At 36.9% G+C, this 20241-nt stretch overlaps 2 protein-coding genes across 2 annotated transcripts; both read left to right on the forward strand.

Annotated features, from left to right (window-relative positions):
* The first annotated feature begins 695 nt into the window (after positions 1-695).
* bbs7 (Bardet-Biedl syndrome 7) lies at positions 696-13319 on the forward strand. The gene is made up of 19 exons (XM_067456511.1): positions 696-1202; positions 2648-2713; positions 3140-3202; positions 3645-3820; positions 3925-4111; positions 6707-6779; positions 6872-6988; positions 7072-7202; positions 7335-7419; positions 8312-8414; positions 8534-8726; positions 9075-9149; positions 10705-10770; positions 10865-11004; positions 11094-11258; positions 12004-12113; positions 12359-12462; positions 12543-12666; positions 13111-13319. The coding sequence occupies exons 1-19, from the start codon at positions 1167-1169 to the stop codon at positions 13242-13244; spliced, it is 2148 nt and encodes a 715-aa protein (XP_067312612.1). The 5' UTR covers positions 696-1166; the 3' UTR covers positions 13245-13319.
* A 1017-nt stretch (positions 13320-14336) lies between these two features.
* ccna2 (cyclin A2) lies at positions 14337-18603 on the forward strand. The gene is made up of 9 exons (XM_067456512.1): positions 14337-14579; positions 14698-14940; positions 15954-16194; positions 16274-16380; positions 16490-16713; positions 17446-17650; positions 17752-17865; positions 18000-18133; positions 18209-18603. The coding sequence occupies exons 2-9, from the start codon at positions 14728-14730 to the stop codon at positions 18258-18260; spliced, it is 1290 nt and encodes a 429-aa protein (XP_067312613.1). The 5' UTR covers positions 14337-14579; positions 14698-14727; the 3' UTR covers positions 18261-18603.
* Positions 18604-20241: the final 1638 nt, after the last annotated feature.

Raw genomic sequence — 20241 nt, forward strand, 5'->3', positions numbered from 1 at the left:
GAAGAAAAACTAAATGTGCAGAAAGATTAGTTTGAGTTTAGAGATCATAAATAAAATATCAATAGTCATAACAACAGACATTGCATGGGAAAATCCCATTATGGTATAAAAACGAATGTGTAGCCTATGTTTTGCTTTTTTAAAAACATCCACAATAGATCAATAGATAGATTGCCCAAAAGGGTTTGCTGCATGGTCTTCACTAGTCTCCCAAACCAGAGTCAGATTCAGACCTGGTTTTAGAGGGGTAGACCACCTTAAACCAGCCTGACCAAACCAAGCAAACTGCTAACATAACATGTTTTGTTTGGTTGATGGGTTTCCCCATGCAGTTTTCTTTTCCAGTTCTATTAGACAGTGATTACAAAACATGCCTAAGCTTCAATAACAAACTAACATAACATGTAACTAAAAACAAAAGAGAGAAAAAAGAATGGATTATCAAAAGAGAGAAAAAAGAATGGAAGAATGGATTACTCAGAATTTTTGTTGTTTTTTTCCCCTAATAAATATTTCCTGATCTGTTTTCCTTTATCCACATTTTTATCAGGTTTTAATGGTATCAGGAAAAAAAAATACGTTCATATAAAATTGTGTTGCTATGCTTCGGAGTTAAAATAAAATAAAAAATATTGTCAGTGTTTTGAACGAATCGCGTTGCAGTTACCATAGTAACCAGAGATGGTTTGGTTAGCTGACAAACATGGCGGCGCTGCAGGATAAACGTGTTAGCTGCAAACAAAAACACTTTTGCTGTTGTACTTAGTTTGATTATTATTTTTATCTGCGAATTGACGCATATTGTTTGGATATATGTCTACGACTAAGCGGAATGGGGGTTGCTACATATTAACGCGACGTGAAACATATTGTAGAAAGCGGACAAACTAACAGCTAACGCTAGCCAGTCTATATGCAGGAGAATCCGCCAGCAACTAACTAATCCGCAGGATAATCCAGTCGGTTGTGTGACGACTAGCGGGACCACTGTGTTATATGTCTATCGGAAAAGCTCGAAATATATATTTCTGTTTCGAAGTAACGTTCGCGCCTTGTGGAATAAATTACAGAGAACTACACTGGAACATCTTCAATCACCAACGCTAAACTAAAAAACACCGTTAACCTGTCATAGAGTCTGTGGAGTGATTATTCTGACAAGCGAGATGGAGTTAAATTTAAACCACGTTGATTATCTCCAGGTAAGACTTCATCATTCATTGCTATATGTAACGTTATAGGCACACATTTATATTGTGGTGGTCAAAAGTGATGTCCGCGGGGTATATTGTTTTAATGACCCTAAACGTTTGATTGAACCATCTAAATATTTTATATCCTCCTGGGACCCAGTAATAGACTTTTGTCCACTGTAGTGGACATTATATTTGAGTGAGTTTCTGTGACATCACACACTTCACAGTTTTGAGTAAGGATGTCCTTTAAAGAGCACATTCAGGGCTTTGCACTGATACCAAATGTTTGGAGGTTTCACCAGGACAACAACAACTTCTTGGTCTTTAAAAATGGCTGACATTAATGTTTAGCACTCTTATGGAAGTATGATAATATTTTGTCATTATAATTTAAATCTGATTAATTTTCAAATTGTTTGTTATAAATCAACATCTCAGGAAAATGCTATGGGGTTTCTAATCAAAATATGACTTTTTGTTACAAAACAGGGCATTGATTTCATAAATGTCCACTGTATCGGACACCAGGACATAAGTCATGTTTATCAGGCATTTTGGAGACACAACAAGTAAATAGGGAAATAAATTACATCAAAATTCCTATGAAATATTACATATTATTATAAAAAATGTTGCCAATTATTACTCCCATTATTACACTTCTTTTTTTCATTACATGTTGCACCAAGAACACAATAATATGCTAATTAGATGCAGTGTATGGATACATTGTATTGAATGGGAAAATCAATGTATGGCCATTTTACCCACATATTGCATAAAGTAAGATGGTATATCAAAGCATTCAGTTATATATTTTATAACATAGCTCAGAATCATCTGATAAAAAAAGTTTGTTTTAAAAAAATCCTAAAACTTAAAAATGTATTCGTAAATTAAAAATAAATCCCATTGGTTTTGCCTATACATGCAATTTCATTTCATTAAAAAAAATTAACAACTGAGTCCTGGTGTCAACTACAGAGGACATATAACATATGTATACAATATAATTTTTCAAAAAATTTCAAAAAATCCATTTGTAAAATACAAAATTCGAAAACCCTTTTTTTTTCTGGGTCCCAGGAGGATATAGGCTTTATATATATATATATATATATATATATATATATATATATATATATATATATATATATATATATATATATATATATATATATATATATAAGCCTATATAAAATATCTTCCTCATATTTAGATGGTTTTATATATATATATATATATATATTTATATATTTATTTACTGTAAATCTGCTGTGATTTACAGTGAGGGCAAAAATGCACTTTTAAACTGCATCTTTAATTGGTTTATGTAGAATACATTTGTCAGGCATGTGGCTGAGTGGATTACTGACATTTATAAAGTTGATATATGTGTGTGTCTGAAAATGAGAATGAAAATGTATTAATGTTTTTTTTTTTTATCTCAGGTTGGAGTGACATCTCAAAAAACAATGAAACTCCTCCCTTCTGTGGGGCGAAAAGCAACTCAGAAGGTATATCTACATCCCCTTTGAAATAATTGTCTAGCTTTACTGTAAATCAAACTCACCAGCATCATCTGTTCTCTGTAAATACTACTTTCCTCATTTAACAAATAATATTAATCATACGTCACTTTCCCCGCATTAAATTGCATTGTCAGTAATTCAATTGAGCAGGGACTAATACATATTAATAATAATATAATTTTATCTTAAATCTGTTTTATAGTAAACACAAGGTAGCTGGGGATTATACCCCATTTGTAAAAGAACATGCAACATGCTATTTAACAATGCACCTATTTATTTGAGCATGTGCATGACATTTCCCCCTTCACACAGGGAGAAAACATTTGTCGATTAACCAACGCCTGATGGCTTTACAAATGAAGTTTTTGGTGTATCTCTTCGTTCTAGTGTGTCATTTTCTAATTTTAGGTGGCTATTGCTGATCACGATGGAGTTGTGACCTGTTTTGGAATGAAAAAAGGGGAGGCTGTGGTATGTATCATAAGTGATTCCTGTTTCAGTGTACACTAGCGATTGATAGTTCGGGGTCAGTAAGATTTTTTGGACAGAAATTAATACCTTAATTCAGCAAGGATGCATCAAAGAACTTTCTATTTAAAAGAATCCTGAAAAAAATTACGTATCATGGTTTCCACAACAATATTAAGCAGCAAAGTTGTTTTCAAAGCTAATAATAAATGTTTATTAGGCACCACATCATATATATTACAATGATTTATGAAGGATCATATGACACTGAATACTGGAGTAATGGCTCCTGACAATTCAGATTTTCATCACAAATATATTGACATAGAACCTTAATGGAATGGAACCTTATTGTAAAGTGTTACCAATAAATATACAGTAGATTAATGTAAACACACAAAATTCATTTTTCAAAGTAAGAATAAATGTCTGTCTTTTTTGTCAGCCTGTGTTCAAATCGCTCCCAGGACAGAAGATCTCCAGACTTGAGCTTGGAGGGGCGTTGGGTACCCCACAGGAAAAGATCTTTGTGAGCTCTGGCTCTGAAGTGAGGGGATACACTAAAAAGGGCAAACAGTTCCTTACATTTGAGGCCAACCTAACAGAGACTATCAATGCCATGTGAGATCTTGCTTCTTGTTTTTCAGACCATGTCTATTTCTATATTAACAATTAGCAGATTTGAGAGTGTCTTTTTGGATGCATCTCTTCTTATTTTCCCACAGGCATGTTTCAGGGTCAGATCTGTTTGTGTGTGCCAGTTACATTTATAACCATTACTGTGACTGCAAGGATCAGGACTACTACCTGTCAGGAGACAAGATCAATGACGTCCTGTGTTTACCTGTGGAAACAGTGGGCCGCATTGTGCCCATCCTGGCCTGCCAGGACAGAGTACTTCGAGTATTGCAGGTAGTCAGACACAACCTACAGTCCTGTTAATAACTGCCACCTTTTGTCTGTACTCTGTTACTCAGTAATTTAGCAATCTCTGGTGGCCATAATATCCACAATAGAATACTTAAAAGAGTAGTTCACTTTGATGTTCTTGTAACAGATGTGCATGTCTTTCTTTTCTTTAGTTGAAAATATAATTTTTTTTGAGGAAAACATTCCAGGATTTTTCTCCATATAGTGGACTTCAGAGGGGTACAACCATAGGCTGTAAAAGAGATGGGATGTGGGTGGAGCTGAGTTGCCTGGTTCCTGAAACCACTGCCGCCTAGCTCGACCACAGTGGTAATCCACCTGTCACTCAAGTGACCACGCCCTTAATTATGCAGAACTTTAAAGCTTAATATAATTTAAATGGATGAGTTGTGGACGGAAACAAATGGACGTAGTGTTTGTGACGTCACTGATTCTGAAGTGCAGTTTTGAAGCGTAAAGTAGAGACGAGCTGGCACCGCGGTATTGCGCGTCAGGCTCGGATATCAGAAAATGGTCAAAGAGTGGTGACACAATGACTATAGACGGCGGATAAATGACTATCCACCTGTCAATCAAAGTGGCCATGCCCTTAATTATGCAGAACTTTAAGGCTTTATATAATGTAAATGAATGAGTTATAAAAAAATTCACCCCCTCACAGTTGTCATGAAGGGCAAAATTAGCCATATAGACCAAAACCGCAATTTGTACCAGGCTGTAAACATGTTTTTTTCTGCTGTAACGTGGGGCTCAATGAGATTCTGCTCCCTTCTGGAGCAGTTTAAATCACTTCCGTATTGGCTTCAACAGAAACTGGGGAAGGTTTCTGCTTATGGAGGACCAAAATTACTCAAAATTAAATAATTAAATAAATAATTAATTCAATTAAACAACAATTAAATGTACCAGTTTATTCTGAAATAATTAAATAGTTATTTTAATAATTTAATAATTAATTAAATTAAATATTAATTAAATAAATAAATGTATCTATTTATTTCGTAAAATTACATGAAATTGTTTAATATATTTCACAATTACCTCTTCCACACACACTTTTCCAAATAGATAAAAATCTATTTTTTATTATTTAATGTGCTTTTTCAAAAGGACATTTTTCGCAATAATATGCTGCATTTACGAATGATGCCTATTTGACGAATTATGCATTTCCAAAGCAACATTTTCCCAAAGATTTTTTTCATAATAATAGAGGACATTTCACAAATGCCAATCAACAGGCAGTGGGCGGTGCTTGGCGCTGATTGGATAATTCTTTCAGATTGATTACTTTTTTCTGTCTGGTTCTGGCAGGTGGCAAGGGGAAATCGGGGAATTGATTGTAAATTAATATGGCGGTAGGAATTGATCAAGATAAAAACACACTTACTTAAACACAGCCACATTTCTCATAGTTTTCAAGTCTTTCGAAAATTCAATAGTCAAAATACATTTTCAGTCACAAATAAGAAAAGAGAAGCACCCTTGGTGTTCCGTGATGTCATCACACCACACAAAGATCGATCTGTGATGTCTGTTGACTCTTTAACTTCAAACCAATCAGGGCCAAGCTCCGCACACTGCCTGTTGATTGACATTTGTGAAATGTCCTCTATTATTATGAAAAAAATCTTTGGGAAAATCGTGCTTTGGAAATGCATGATTCGTCAAATAGCCATCATTCGTAAATGCAGCATATTATTATGAAAAACGTCTTTTTGAAAAAGCACATTAAATAATGAAAAAATAGATTTTTTTAAACAACAATAGTGTGTGTGTGGAAGAGGTAATTGTGAGCCTCACAATTACTTAAAAAACATTGTACAATTACTTAAAAAAACATTGTACAATGTTTATTAAACAATTTCATGTAATTTAAAAAATAAATAGATACATTTATTTATTTAATTAATATTTAATTAAAGTAATTATTTAATTATTAAATACAATTTTTTAATTATTTAATTATTTCAGAATAAACTGGTACATTTAATTGTTGTTTTATTGAATTCATTATTTATTTAATTATTTAATTTTGAGTCATTTGGTCCTCCATAGCTGCTTGCTGTAAATGTGTTTTTTTTCTGCTGTAAAGCTGGGCATTTTAACATGAGGGAGGTACAGATTTGACTCTCTTTTAGAGCCTGTCTCTAGTGGCCATTCGATGAATTGCAGGTTAAGTCATTTCTGTGTTGGCTTCAAGAAGGGCCGCGAGAGGTTGCCACTTGGGTACGACGGTTCTCATTTTCTTCTCCATCTTCAAATTTGTCCAGCATTGTTGTTTTACCTTTTTTTTATGACTGAACGTTTCGCTAGATAAGAACCTTATTCGTCGTCTGGGATCGTGTAGAGCCCTTTGAAGCTGCATTAAAACTTAAACTTGGACCTTCAACCCATCGTTCCACATTGAAGTCCACTATATGGAGAAACCTTCATTTCTTTTCAACTGAAGAAAGAAAGACATAAATGTCTTAGATGACGTGGGGGTAAGTAAATTAAAAGGAAATTTTAATTCTGAAGTGAACAACTCCTTTAAGAATCAGGTCCACAGTCATTCTACACTTTGTGCTCCATCAGGGATCTGATCTTCAGTATGATGTAGAAGTCCCTGGACCTCCAACTGTTCTAGAACTTCTTAACAGAGACGGAGGTATGTGGTAAAAATATGTTAATTATTTTAGTGGAAAAGCATTTATTGTTTGTGTCTGAGAATATGATAATGCATCTAATCTTGGTCCTCAGGAAAAGGTGGTGAAGAGGTTCTTTATGGAACAGCTGATGGGAAACTGGGTCTTGTGCGAATAACCAAATCTGGCGCCATTATTAGTTGGGAACTGGATAACGAGAAGAAAAAAGGAGGTAGGAAATGAAAAAGTGTAGAAAATTGATTGCTTATTGAAATGTGTTGTGTTGTTCTTGAAGGCTGTGTTGTTCTTTTCAAGGTGTGCTTTGCATTGATACCTTTGACATTGCTGGTGATGGTGTAAAGGACATCCTGGTGGGAAGAGATGACGGGACTGTGGAGGTCTACAGTTTGGATGGTTCAAATGAGCCGGCACTGCGATTTGAGAATGTAAGTGTAAGAATGTAAATCACAAAACATACAAGGTGATGCACCCTTTTTTTCTGAGCAAGCAAGTAAGACCATGTCCCAAATTGAATTCTGCCGCACTACAGTTGTGATAACTGTCTTTCTGTTTACAAGGTTTTGTCTGAGAGTGTTACATCAATCCAGGGTGGCTGCTTCGGAAAGGAAATGTATGATGAAGTTCTTACAACAACTTACACAGGTTAGCTGTGGCTATTAGATAAAAGCATTTACCATGTTTTAATGAGAAAAATAATGTGTGGATGATGTCAGTACTTAAAGTGCCCCTATTATGCTATTTTAAAGGTTTTTAAATTTGTTGTCTTCTACAACAGTTTTACATGCATCCAATGTCACACACAAAAATCATATACTTTACATGGTGTATACTCTTTCTCTGTGTCCAAAAAGGTAAAGGATTCGATAAAATCAGTAAATTCCTCCTTCCCAAGAGCTTACTTTGCTCTTGTCGGAAATAAACTGCTGATTGCCATATCCAGATTTCAGCTCTGGAAGCTTTCTCAGCACTAATATGAACTGTAACGATGGCATTGGTTTTTTACTGTATCAATTAGAGCCCGAATCCTCATCCTTTGAAAATGCATACAGAGTGGATTTGCTTTTGCAGTGAGTGAAGGGCAGAAAACAGTACTGTGCAAACAAAAGCAAATCCACTTTGCATCTCGACAATACAAACCAAACTCTTCCAGGCTTCAGCTCTAACTATAGTGTTTGAGGATGAGTCAGAGAGAGTAGAATTGTTCACAGGTAGCTAATGAAGATCGTAGGATGACATTATGCAAATTTGTTATAAACCTACATAGCTCATGCCAGAAATAAGGCTGGAATTACTAACAATTTGTTTCGGACTCAGTTCTTTCTTTTGGAAGACAGTTACTCTATTTATCGTGCACTTTAGTTTGATCTTTGAAACTTGCCAACATCTTACATTCACAAATAGCTATATTACTCACTATGTTAAAGGTAATATCTGAAAAGGCATAAGAGGAGCACTTTACAATTCTACAGTTTATCATTCACCTGTGTAGACTAAGAGCTCATAAGCAGTATGTGGTCATGTGGCTGCTTTCCAGGATGGGTGTCAGGTCTCACCACAGAGCCTCAGCAGATGGTAGCAGGCCCGGGGGATGAGATCAAGATGAGCCGGGAGACCCAGGGCAAGGTGGCCACACTCCGGTACTACACATCCAGCTGCTTCTTGCCATGATGATCAGTCTAAAACAGCCAAGATCTGCTTACGAAACTGGTATATATTTGAAAATGCCTTCTGACATGTTTGCTTATGCTTGCTTTAGGGCTGAGTTAGAGCAGTTGCAAGTAAAAGTATTGCAGGGAAGAGAAAAATACCAGCAGAGCTCTCAGTCCAGCACGGCTGTGTCCGCTTTGCCAGTCTTCAGCATCAATGACAAGTTCACATTGTGCCAGGATGATGCCAGCTACAGCCTCACATTAGAAGTGCAGACTGCCATTGACAACCTGCTGCTACAGGTTAGAGCAATACACTGATTCATCCTGCTTATAGTACACTAATGTACACTAGTGTTCTAATTTTTTATGTTTTTGAGTCTCATATGCTCACCAAGTTTGCATGTATTTGCACATATTTTACGTGATCTTTCAGAAATCATTCTAATTTGCTGCTCAAGAAACATTGTTAATGTTAATATATAATATGGTATGTACATATGAAAAGAATGTTATTCAATGGGTCCTGCTATATAGTACATTTTAGAACTATAATATTCAGCACTATCCATATTTGATTAAAAAAATATTTTACTCAAAGTTCAAAGTCATGTTCACTAATTTAGCTTTATTGTTTTTGTTCTCTGACAGAGTGATGTTCCAATTGACCTGCTAGATGTTGATAAGAATTCAGCAGTGGTCAGTTTCAGCGAATGTGATTCAGAGGTAATGCACGTGTTCCATCCTATGCGCCACATCATTAAAGGGGTACTTCAGCGCTGGGAAGATGAATCTGTATTTAAACTGGGTCATTTATGTAGTACAAATGTGAATTTATTTTTGAATTTGGTGCTTTCTAGACTGAGAAAAGACAGAAAATGTATGTTTGTCTCATGGGGATGAAAGACTACAATTCCCAGGACGCTTCGCAGCTCTTTAAGGCCACTCCCAAAGCCACCGCTACTGAATCACTTTTACTTTCCCACCACTGCAATCATCTTCATAAAATCAGTTCAGTTAGAGAACAGACACTACAATTCAAAACTGAAAGTGTCTGTTCAATATATTGTGATTTAGCCGCTGAGAAAGTGTCGCACAAACGCAGCAGGAGTCAGATTACACCAGAGTCCTGCACAGGTCCGATTTTGTAAATCTGTACCCGCCCGTACCCGCTTAAAATAGAACTGACACCCGACCCGCACCCGAAAAAGCATATAACATTATATGGGCCTACACATTTGTTGACAGGTCAAAATGTATTACAGCACCGTGCCACGTCTTTAAAATTCGAACACATTGTTTTCAGTGAGTGTACGCACACCGGCGGCTGCATTTGTTGCCTGTCCGCGGCGACTCAGGAAGTTGTTCTAAATCCTGCCGCGCCACAGAGCGCCAATGTACTGATTTCACCCTGTGCTACACGATGCACACATCGTGCAACTCTTCTGTCGAAAGTGGATTCAAAACTGAGCTCGCGTGTGGCATATATAATGTGGGCATCCGGTGCTGAGCTTCCCCTCTGGTGTGCAACCCCCTTGAAGCCTTGTGTAATTTTTTTGTAGATGTGTTCCTAAAAATATGCATATATTTTTTTACGTTCGCATGTGACTGTTTTAAACCTGTGTTATCCCCGTGTTTCCCCCTTGTCCGACCCGCACCCGTATCCGACACAGTTGGATGTTTTTCACCCGTTTCAGCAAAATTCGCGGGTCGACCTTTCCTGTGAGGGACTCTGGATTACACGCATTGTGATGAGCTGAATGAGCTCTCGGGATGAGAGCTGAGGTAAACGTGTCCACGCTCGCGGCAGTAGTTCTCAACGCTTGTTCAGTCTGGCGTGTTTTCAGTTCATGCCTTTGGAAGATTAACTTTCATAGGAATAAACTTGAGAAGATAAAATACTCACTTTGCTCCGCCGGCCGCACCGTTTCCATGAATGCCTGAGCCGAGCTGAGTGCGACCCCATCCCACCTTGTACGAGTTTAAAACATGCAGAAATAACTCACTCTGCTGGCTGTAGTCTTTAGCGTCCGGCCAAACATTTTACTGATGACGCAAATTGACAATATTTGCGCCACTGGAGTAATTTTTCCAGAAATAAAATGCACAAATCTCTCGTCTCAGGGGGATATGAGAGGGGGGAGCACGATCATTTGAATATACTCCAGGGTTTCTACTAATAGAAATCCATATGCTAATCGCTGAAGTAACCCTTTAAGTTTACTTAACTACATCACATGTGTTTGCCAAACTGTCATTGTTTGTTCATTCAACCCCACAGTTAAACGGAAACTTCCTCCTCGCCACCTATAGGTGCCAAGCAAATACCACTAGGCTGGAACTGAAGGTGTCTATTTCATTGTCTTTGAGTTTGGATTGTTTTCCATTATAAATACATATATTGCATTTTGTTTGAGCTTTTGTCCTGATTTTTCTTTAAGGTGAGGTCTATAGAGGGTCAGTACGGCACCCTTCAGGCTTACGTGACGCCAAGGCTTCAGCCCAAAACCTGCCAAGTGCGACAGTACCACATCAAACCGCTTTCCCTTCACCAGAGGACACACTCAATCGACCAGGAGCGGTGAGCTTAGAGACACACTCCTGTTTCCTTGCATGTAATGCATTTACTTTGCCAAATGAACATTAACATGGTTCTCAATTCATCGCTAGGCCTATGAACACCTTGAGACTGACAGGACAGTTCAGTTTTGCAGAGATCCATTCCTGGGTTGTGTTCTGTCTGCCTGAGGTCCCAGAGAAAACCCCGGCAGGAGACAGCATCACCTTCTACTTTCAGAACACTTTCTTGGGAACGCAACTAGAAGCCACCTATTGGTAAGGCCAACCAATTTAATATCCAAATTCATCTTTTCGGAATGTGTCCATAAATAATAACTGTCTATCTTTGTTTGCATAGGCTTGTTTAAAAAGATCTGATTATGTTTTATCATTAGCTATGTTTCCATCCAAAGTTGCATATTCAACTGCACAAAAATCAAATATTATACAAAACAGTTTTCAGGAGTACAAAATTGTCTATTCCTGGAAACTGGCGTAAAATATCTGTAATAAAAATAAAAGTTTCTGAAATTGGGGAAATTGGGACTCTTTTATAATTTATCATACATTTCTAGTGTGTTGACAAAGCAAAATAAAAGCTGTCATGTTATCTTGATTATACGGCTGAATGTCTGCATTTGTAAATGCAATTGTGTGAGACAGTTCTGTGATGTAATTATACTCTATCATTTTGATGACAGACTTTGGTTTAGGCATGTCAGAATCCATATTTCTCCAAAATTGATCCACCTTAATTGTGCATATACATTTTGTATGTAAATTGTTATGCAAATGTAGGCAGATGTTGGAATTTCCATCCAGAATTTTTCATGCAATATGCCAAGATTTTCAGTCAAAATAGGTAGATGGAAACATAGCTATTGTTGATTTCACATATACTGTATCTATTTTTGCCAATCACAGTTGAATACAGATTTTAGTGGATGATTGCATTATTAGAGGAAGTGTTGTGATCAATCTATATAATGGTTTTTGGTTTTCTTATTTTAATGGATTCCAGTAAAGGTGAAGCAAACTTCAAATCAGACAACATTTCTACCATATCCATACTGAAGGATGTTTTGTCCAAAGAGGCCACAAAGCGAAAAATCAATCTGAATATATCCTATGGTGAGTTCACAAACTGATCTGTTAAATGTCAGTCTGATAAATGAGACCCTCCCTTTGGTGAAGTGGTCAGTGGAGATGCATAATAATTCCAGGTGTAAACTGCGATCTGTCTTGGCTGACTACTTGTGATTGGTTCACCTGAGAATGAGATGAGTGTTAATACCAGGCTCAGCGATTTTTAATCAATTTATATTACCGGGATGAGTAACAAATGCTTGCTCTGTTTGTTGTTACTTTGGTTTCAGAGGTGAATGAAGACTCTGTAAGCCATACTCTTCGAATGATTCATCCCAAGCTAGAATATCAGCTGATTCTGGCCAAGAAAGTTCAGCTTATTGATGCTTTAAAGGTAAAGCATTACAAAGACAAACTAAATAATCAGCAAAAAACAAAAACAAAAAAACAAGCATGTGTGTGTGTTGTATGCAGGAGCTGCAGGTGCATGAGGGGAATGCAGATTTTCTGATTCCAGAGTATCGCAGTATACTGGATGAATCTGCCCAGCTCTTAGAAGAATATAAGAAACAACCCGCTCACTTAGAAAGATTATACGGTAAGTGAACTCAGATGAGCATGGGAGATTGTATTGTACAGGGTTCCTACAGGGTTTGGAAAAGTATGGAATTTGATTTGAGTAGTTTCCAGGTTTGAAAAGGTATGGAAAAAATAAATCAGAGTATGGAAAACTATTTGTGTCTTTATCCAGGCTATTGTCCCTATTTCATTTTCTAAATATAAAATTAAGAATTTCTAAAGGTATATAATAAATATATAATTAAATATAAAGTATGGAAAAGTATGGAATTTTGAAATGAAAATTGTGTAGGAACCCTGATTGTAGAATATATACGTTTTTATCTGTATTTTAGATTATTTACGTAGTGTAGATTTTAATAGTTTTTTTTTTCACACAACCCCTGTATATTCCAATGACATATTTGCAAAATAAATAATGACACATCTATAAGTAAACAAATCATTTTGTTTTGTTTTACAGGTATGATCACTGATCTTTTCATTGACAAGTTCAAATTTAAAGGACAAAATGTCAAAACAAAGGTTTCACAGCTGCTTGCAATTTTGAACAACTACGAACTTGATTCATTGATGGAATTTTTCAGCGAAGCTTAATAGATTGTAAAATTCAATGAGTTTTAAGTTATGTGTTTGTGAATTTAGTTTTTACAATAAACATTTGGTATACTATAGGGATCAAGCAGATTCAAATTATAATGTGTGTGTGTGTGTGTATGTATATATATATAACTAAAGTATATAAGTATATTCATCCTTTCCTTTGTCTAGATCATTTCTACAGAAATAAAACAGTGTCATGAAGAATTTACTTGTCTGTTTTTTTTTATTTTATATTCAGTAGTGTCTGTCTTATGTGTTTCATCTGTTTTTAAAAAGTTTCACCTTTTAGTGAATTCTGATATGTGACCAGTGTCACAAAACCAGTCATAAGTCACATGAGTATATTTGTGGCAATAGCCAAATATACATTGTATGGGTCAAAATTGATTTTCTTTTATGCCAAAAATCAGGATATTAAGTAAAGATCATGTTCCATGAAGATATTTTGTACATTTCCTACCGTAAATATCTCAAATCTATTACTAGTAGTAATATGGGCTGCTAAAAACTTCATTTGGACAACTTTAAAGATGATTTTCTCAATATTTAGAATTTTTGCACCCTCAGATTCCAGATTTTCAAATAGTTGCATCTCGACCATATATTGCCCTGTTTACATACAATACATCAATGGAAATATATATATATATATATATATATATATATATATATATATATATATATATATATATATATATATATATATATATATATATATATATATATATATATATATATATATATATCAGTGTAGGCTAGATATATAGTTATTTATAAAATAAGCATTTTTCTTTAAAATCTCACTGGGAAGAAGTTCCCCCAAATTTAAGTTTTGTCCAAACACTAATATATTGTAATTTGTAAAATATGTATTATTATGTACAAATGTGCCATTATAATCGTAATTTTTTACATTATCCTCAAACTGTTTCAAAATTCCTTTGAGCCAATGAAAGCAACTCAACGGCTCGCTTAATAATAGCGAAATCGCAGTTTGAACTTCACGGGCTCCCGTATCATCAATGACGTTTAGGCTTTTTGCATTCTGATTGGTCCGTTTCAATAGTCGCGGGCTACTTGAACTGGGACAGCCACAATATCAAACCAGGCAGCTGCAAAAAGCAACAAGGCGCCGTTTGACTTCATAAGAAGCATCTTTTGTGAGCTAAAGGAGGCGTGTAGCGGGGTTTTGCACACCGGCATGGCGCGGTTTCTGTAGGATAGTTGCATGATTTATTTTTGAATTTCGGTTTTGTAAAACGCCACTAGCAACTGTTTTGTATTGTTTTCGTCCGGATTTCAACAGCTCATTTCTGCCAGTTCCCCTTGGTTAGTGTGATTTTTATCCAAGCTTTTCGATGTTTATGTGCGTGTGTTGTATGACTAAACGTGTTAAGACATCAGATTCTGACTTTTAAGTGCTTTCGACCTTCGCTCAATCTTGCAGGGCGTCTTGAGTTGATAATCTGCTGAAAGGATGTCATCTGTCGGCCAAACACAAGGAAGCGCGGTTCAAGATTCAGGATCAGATGTTCACAATCAGGAAAACATGCTTTCAAGACTACGCGGCGCAGCAAAGAATCGGATTGAAAACAGGGAAAATGTTAACCCTAAGCCAGGCAACAGGACTGTACTGGGCGCCCTGGAGAACAATCACCGCAGACAGCCCGTTCTGCGCGCCGCTAAACAGGTTAGAGCATGCATGGCACATGACTATAAAGTGTGCTCTCTTAATACAGGCAGATTTGATCAGCGTTAGTGTAGCATGCATGATCTTCTAGTGTATAAGCAGTGCTGTGCTTTTAAAGAGAATTGCTAACTCCACTTTAGTTTAGCTCAACTGAAAGTTGCTTTTTAGTTTAACCAGTCATACTGCTCGCAAGCTTTGTCCCTTGAATCACGAATAAGTTGTATATCTAAGCCTCGTTCTCTTTAGTTTTCCCTTTTTGTCAAACACATTTATGGCGCCACAGGTTAAAACTAAGTGCAGTGTTAAATGCCCACAGCTCATTCCCTCCCAATGCGCCGACCGCCATTTTACAAACCCATTCACTGCGTCCATAGTAAACCAGGTTGTTTAAGGCATCGTTCTAGAGCCTTATGACACTACTCGTTCTCTGGACCACGAAGTATGTTTTCTTTCTTTTTGCCTAACATCTCGAGTATTGATGGATTGGTACACAGCTACTGGCTAGCTGATATTACAACAGGTGCTTTATTATGGAATGGTCAAATTAACCCTAAATGTACTCTTACAATTCACAAATCCCCCAATGAGAAATACAAGGTAAACTCTTCTTGAGCAATACTCCTGTTAACTTTTGCTAGTTTTAATTACAACAGCATGCAAGATGAAGTAATGCATTAACTAATTAGTTTTAAATGTTGCAAGTCTCGAGCTAAAAGCCTGTCTAATGCATAAATGTAAGTGCTCTCAGAAGACAGTTGAGAAACTAACAAAATTGTGCTTTTTGGTTATCTGTACAGCTGCCTCAATCTCAGTGCACTCTGAAAACAATATACTTGTTTTCTTGACCCTGAATAACGTATTGACCAGTATTTCTGACAGCTCAAATTGAAATGGGTCAAATTGACTTGCTTGAATATGAAAAGCTACTGCAACCAGGTGCCTACATGGCGTATATAACGCCTTTTTTCACTTTTTTTCTTTTACCTGTAATCCAATTCATTTATTTTTTCCAGGTCTCTGGGCCCCAAATAATTGCATGCAAATCTGAAGAACATGGCAGGAGCTTTGGAGAAAAGCCCTCCACCAAGCCATCGGCTTTTCAGATTCATGTAGATGAACCTGATGGTGCGTGTGCTAAGAAACCATCTACCCAAAGAGCCGCCATGGGCTGCTCCCCACTCACACTAAATCCCACCGTAACCCGCCTAAGGCAGCCCCTCGCCACTATCGATCTGCCAATGGAAGCCAGTTTTGGTAAGACATAATCTATTTCAGTGTCTTGTATTGCTCTATATAAATCCTGTAACTAACTGATTAAACTTCTTTAATAAAGATTCTCCAATGGATATGTCAGTAATTGATGGTGAGGAGAGGCCCACAAATGTCAATGAAGTGTCAGATTATGCTGCAGAAATACACACGCACTTGCGGGAAATGGAGGTGAGGAAGTGGATGTGTTGGATGGCATCTTACTTTCTGAGTTAACGTTTCCGGACAATGCCCTAGAGAATGTCCTTTAAAGTGGTTGCTTGTGCTTCCTGTCTTGCAGGTCAAGTCCAAACCAAAAGCAGGCTACATGAAGAAACAACCTGACATCACAAACAGCATGCGTGCCATTCTAGTAGACTGGTTGGTGGAGGTGGGAGAGGAGTACAAGCTGCAGAACGAGACTCTCTACCTGGCTGTGAACTACATTGACCGCTTTCTGTCTTCTATGTCTGTACTGAGAGGGAAACTACAGCTGGTGGGCACAGCTGCTATGCTTTTGGCTTCGTAAGTATCTTTGCCTTAAAGCTTCAGACTCCATACAATCCCCACCACACACCCCTTTTCCACCAAGGCAGTGCTGTTTCGGAGCCAGAGCCTAGCACCAAAACATTGCAGAGAAGTAAGACCTCATTACCTCAGGCGCTGGGTCAGCAAGATTAACACAAACTTGAGCTACCTATTTTTTATTTTATTTTTTATAAATGGCAGCTAATAGCCGCTGCTCATTTGTAATCACGTCTATACTTACGGTGAACTGCATTGGATTCGCTGTTTTGATGCAGATGATTTACAATGTCGTAAAGCCATGTGAATCAATAGTACCGCAACGTTCGGCATTGTTGATGGAAGGCTTGTTCGAGATGCATCGGCGCTATGCAGCCTGATTGCTGTATGACATGTAAAAGCTAGAGCATGTGACTAATGCTTTTGAATCCCTGATGCAGTATTTTGCTATCATATGCCGATCAGTCTGTGCAGCGTTGCTGCATCTTGAACATGCCTGGTGTTTGTTGCCAGCTGCCTTGCTAGTGTTGCTGTGAAAGATGAGCCGTATATAGCGACGTAAGACCTGGCTCTGTGACTCTTAGCATGTGGAAAGCCAAACGGTTCTTAGAAGGCTCGTCAGTCAAACCAGCTACGAACTGGCACTAGCACTGGCTCTGAACTAGCCCCCGGTTCATTCTGGTAGAAAAGGGGAAAACGTGCACACTCACACTTCTCTTTGTTTGACTGTAGGAAGTTTGAGGAAATCTACCCCCCAGAGGTGGCAGAATTTGTTTACATCACAGATGACACCTACACAAAGAAACAAGTGTTGCGAATGGAGCATCTGGTGTTGACTGTTCTCTCGTTTGATCTCGCTGCTCCAACAATCAATCAGTTCCTCACCCAGTATTTCTTGCACCAGCCTGTGAGCAGCAAAGTGGAGAGCTTATCAATGGTGAGTGGTTTTTCTGGAGTTGCATTGAGTTGACCTGTTATCACCTAAAATTGTTTAACACCTTTTTTTTTTTTTTTTTTAAACCACCCTCCTCCCCACAGTTTCTTGGTGAGCTTAGTTTGATAGATTGTGACCCCTTCCTGAAGTACCTCCCATCTCAAACAGCTGCTGCGGCTTTCATTTTGGCCAACCACATACTTGCAAGTGGCTCTTGGGTAAGGTTGCAGAAACGATTGTTCATAAAGTATGACTATTTGTAATCTAGACTACTGGAGCCCTTTGTGTAAGCAGCCTTTGTGTTAAGACCATTTTAAGCTCTAGTATAATCAGCCGCTTAATGTTCTTTCAGTCGAAGGCACTTGTTGAGATGACTGGCTACACTTTGGAGGATCTTATGCCGTGCATTCAGGATCTACATCAGACCTACCTCGGTGCTGCTCAGCACGCTCAGCAGGCTGTTAGGGAGAAATACAAGGGCTCAAAGTAAGTTCACTTAACCTACATGCCCAATGGCTTTTGTGTTCGTCTTAGATTGCTTTAACTTGTTTTGTTTTTCAGGTACCATGAAGTCTCTCTCATTGAGCCTCCAGAGAAGCTTATGCTGAACTAACTACCCCATCAACATTGTTCATGTGTTCCATACCTCCATGGGAATTGTGCACACTTGATGCTTTATTTCCATATCTCCAATAACTGAAGCCATGGCCTCAATTTTGGGGGAATGGTGAGATTTTTAGTGCTATGTACATTTTTATTAGCAGTCCTTAAGGATTGTGCCTTTTTCATGCTTGATACAACCAGATACTTGTACATTAGGTAATCAAGCATTGTTATAATATTTCAGTGTTTGTATTCTATTTTTATGAGACTCCAGCAGTGCACTTTATCTTTTTTACACTGTTAAAGTGACCTTCCCCTTTTTACATCTTAATAAAAGTGCTGCTGGCCTTTAATATGCTTGTCTTTGTCTGTTAATCGCAAGTTTAGGTGGTGTGCTTCCACTGAAGTTTTAGACCAGGTTTTGAAGGGGGGTCTGTGTAGTGTTCTCAAAGACAACTTGACACTATGTTAATGAGCAATACATGTTGCAGTATCTAACCAGGTAAATGCAGCTGTTTGTTGGTTAATCTCAGTCCATTAAATATAAAGGATTTTCTTCTACGGAAATGCTGATGTTAATAATGGAATGTTTATGTAAAACATTATCAAAGAAATTAAGTCCTCTGACAGTTGAGTGCTACATAAGAAATAGTCAGATGACGTACTGCATTGTCATGGCCAAAGGACATTGAGTGCAGTATGCTGTTAACAAATTAAACTGGTTTACATTTTAAACTAGTATTATGTACTTTATCCTGTTAATTTTAAATGGGAAAATGCTGCTGTGGTGGGGTTGATTTAAATGTGGCATTTGTTCTGAATTTCATAGTTAACTTTTAATACCACAAGTTTCTTTTGGAAACTAATCTTTTGCACTTTAGGTGGAAAAGTAATGTCTACACAGCATAAGTTGCAGTGGTTTCTGCTTAATTTTTATATTAAATGGCAAAATTGTTGTATATAGTCTTTGACTGCATGTTGCAATAATGAGATAACAGTTGACCTAACGTTATGAATGCAACAGTATCTACATTTTTGTATAGTGTACATTTCCCAAAACTTAGTAGTAATATCACAACAGCTCATCAAAAGTGCACTTTTCTTTTTTTATGTGGCAGTTTTTATGAACATCTGTTTCATTCACAGTAGCTGCCTTTCATAAAGCCTCTTCATAACTGCCTCTTATGATCAATGTCTGATTTACATCATCTTTCAGTTTAATACATTTTATTTGACCTAGTTGATATTAATGGTTAATGAATAATTTGTATTTCTATACTTAATTTATATTGTCTATTTATATAATAGATATTGTTTCTGTAGACAATTTCTATAGAACTTGCTTGCAATTTCTGATCTAGATTATATGAATTTTCACATAAGTGATTTACCGTAGATGACCACCATTATGTTCAAAATGTGCCAGAGATGCATCTACAAAGGGACACAGGTGCGATCAAGCTCTTGTGGCCATTTTATAATTTCATCACACTTTTTTTTTATAACAGGGTCAAATACATAAGTTAGGTATTTTAAGTGTTTTTTTTAAATGTGGCAACTGCAACCTGTTTTACTGAAATTCAGCAAGGGTGATTTGAAACATGTATCTTACAGTGTTTGGTGTTGAAGGAATTAAACGGAAAGACTAAAAATATGCAAATGAATGAAAGCGTTACAGCAATTTTTGAAAAAAAAATTACATGTTATAAGTGTGATCAGTTTGGATTTTTGTATTAAGAGTAGGGCTGTGCGATATTGAAGAAAAATGCAATATGCAACATCTTGTTAAATAATGCGATATATTGCAATTCGTGTGTAAAATCTATTTAAAAAAAATATTTACAACCTGAGAATTAAACCATTTGTTTCACATTCTTTCTGGGAAAAGAAAGCATTGCTACAACTTCTGAAAGTGACCGGCAGTGTCGTTCACTTTTCGGTGTGTGTGTGTGTGTTAGTTTTTCACAAATTATTGCATTTAACTCTTTAAC

Source organism: Pseudorasbora parva, chromosome 11, assembly GCF_024679245.1.
Source record: "Pseudorasbora parva isolate DD20220531a chromosome 11, ASM2467924v1, whole genome shotgun sequence".
NCBI lineage: Eukaryota > Metazoa > Chordata > Actinopteri > Cypriniformes > Gobionidae > Pseudorasbora > Pseudorasbora parva.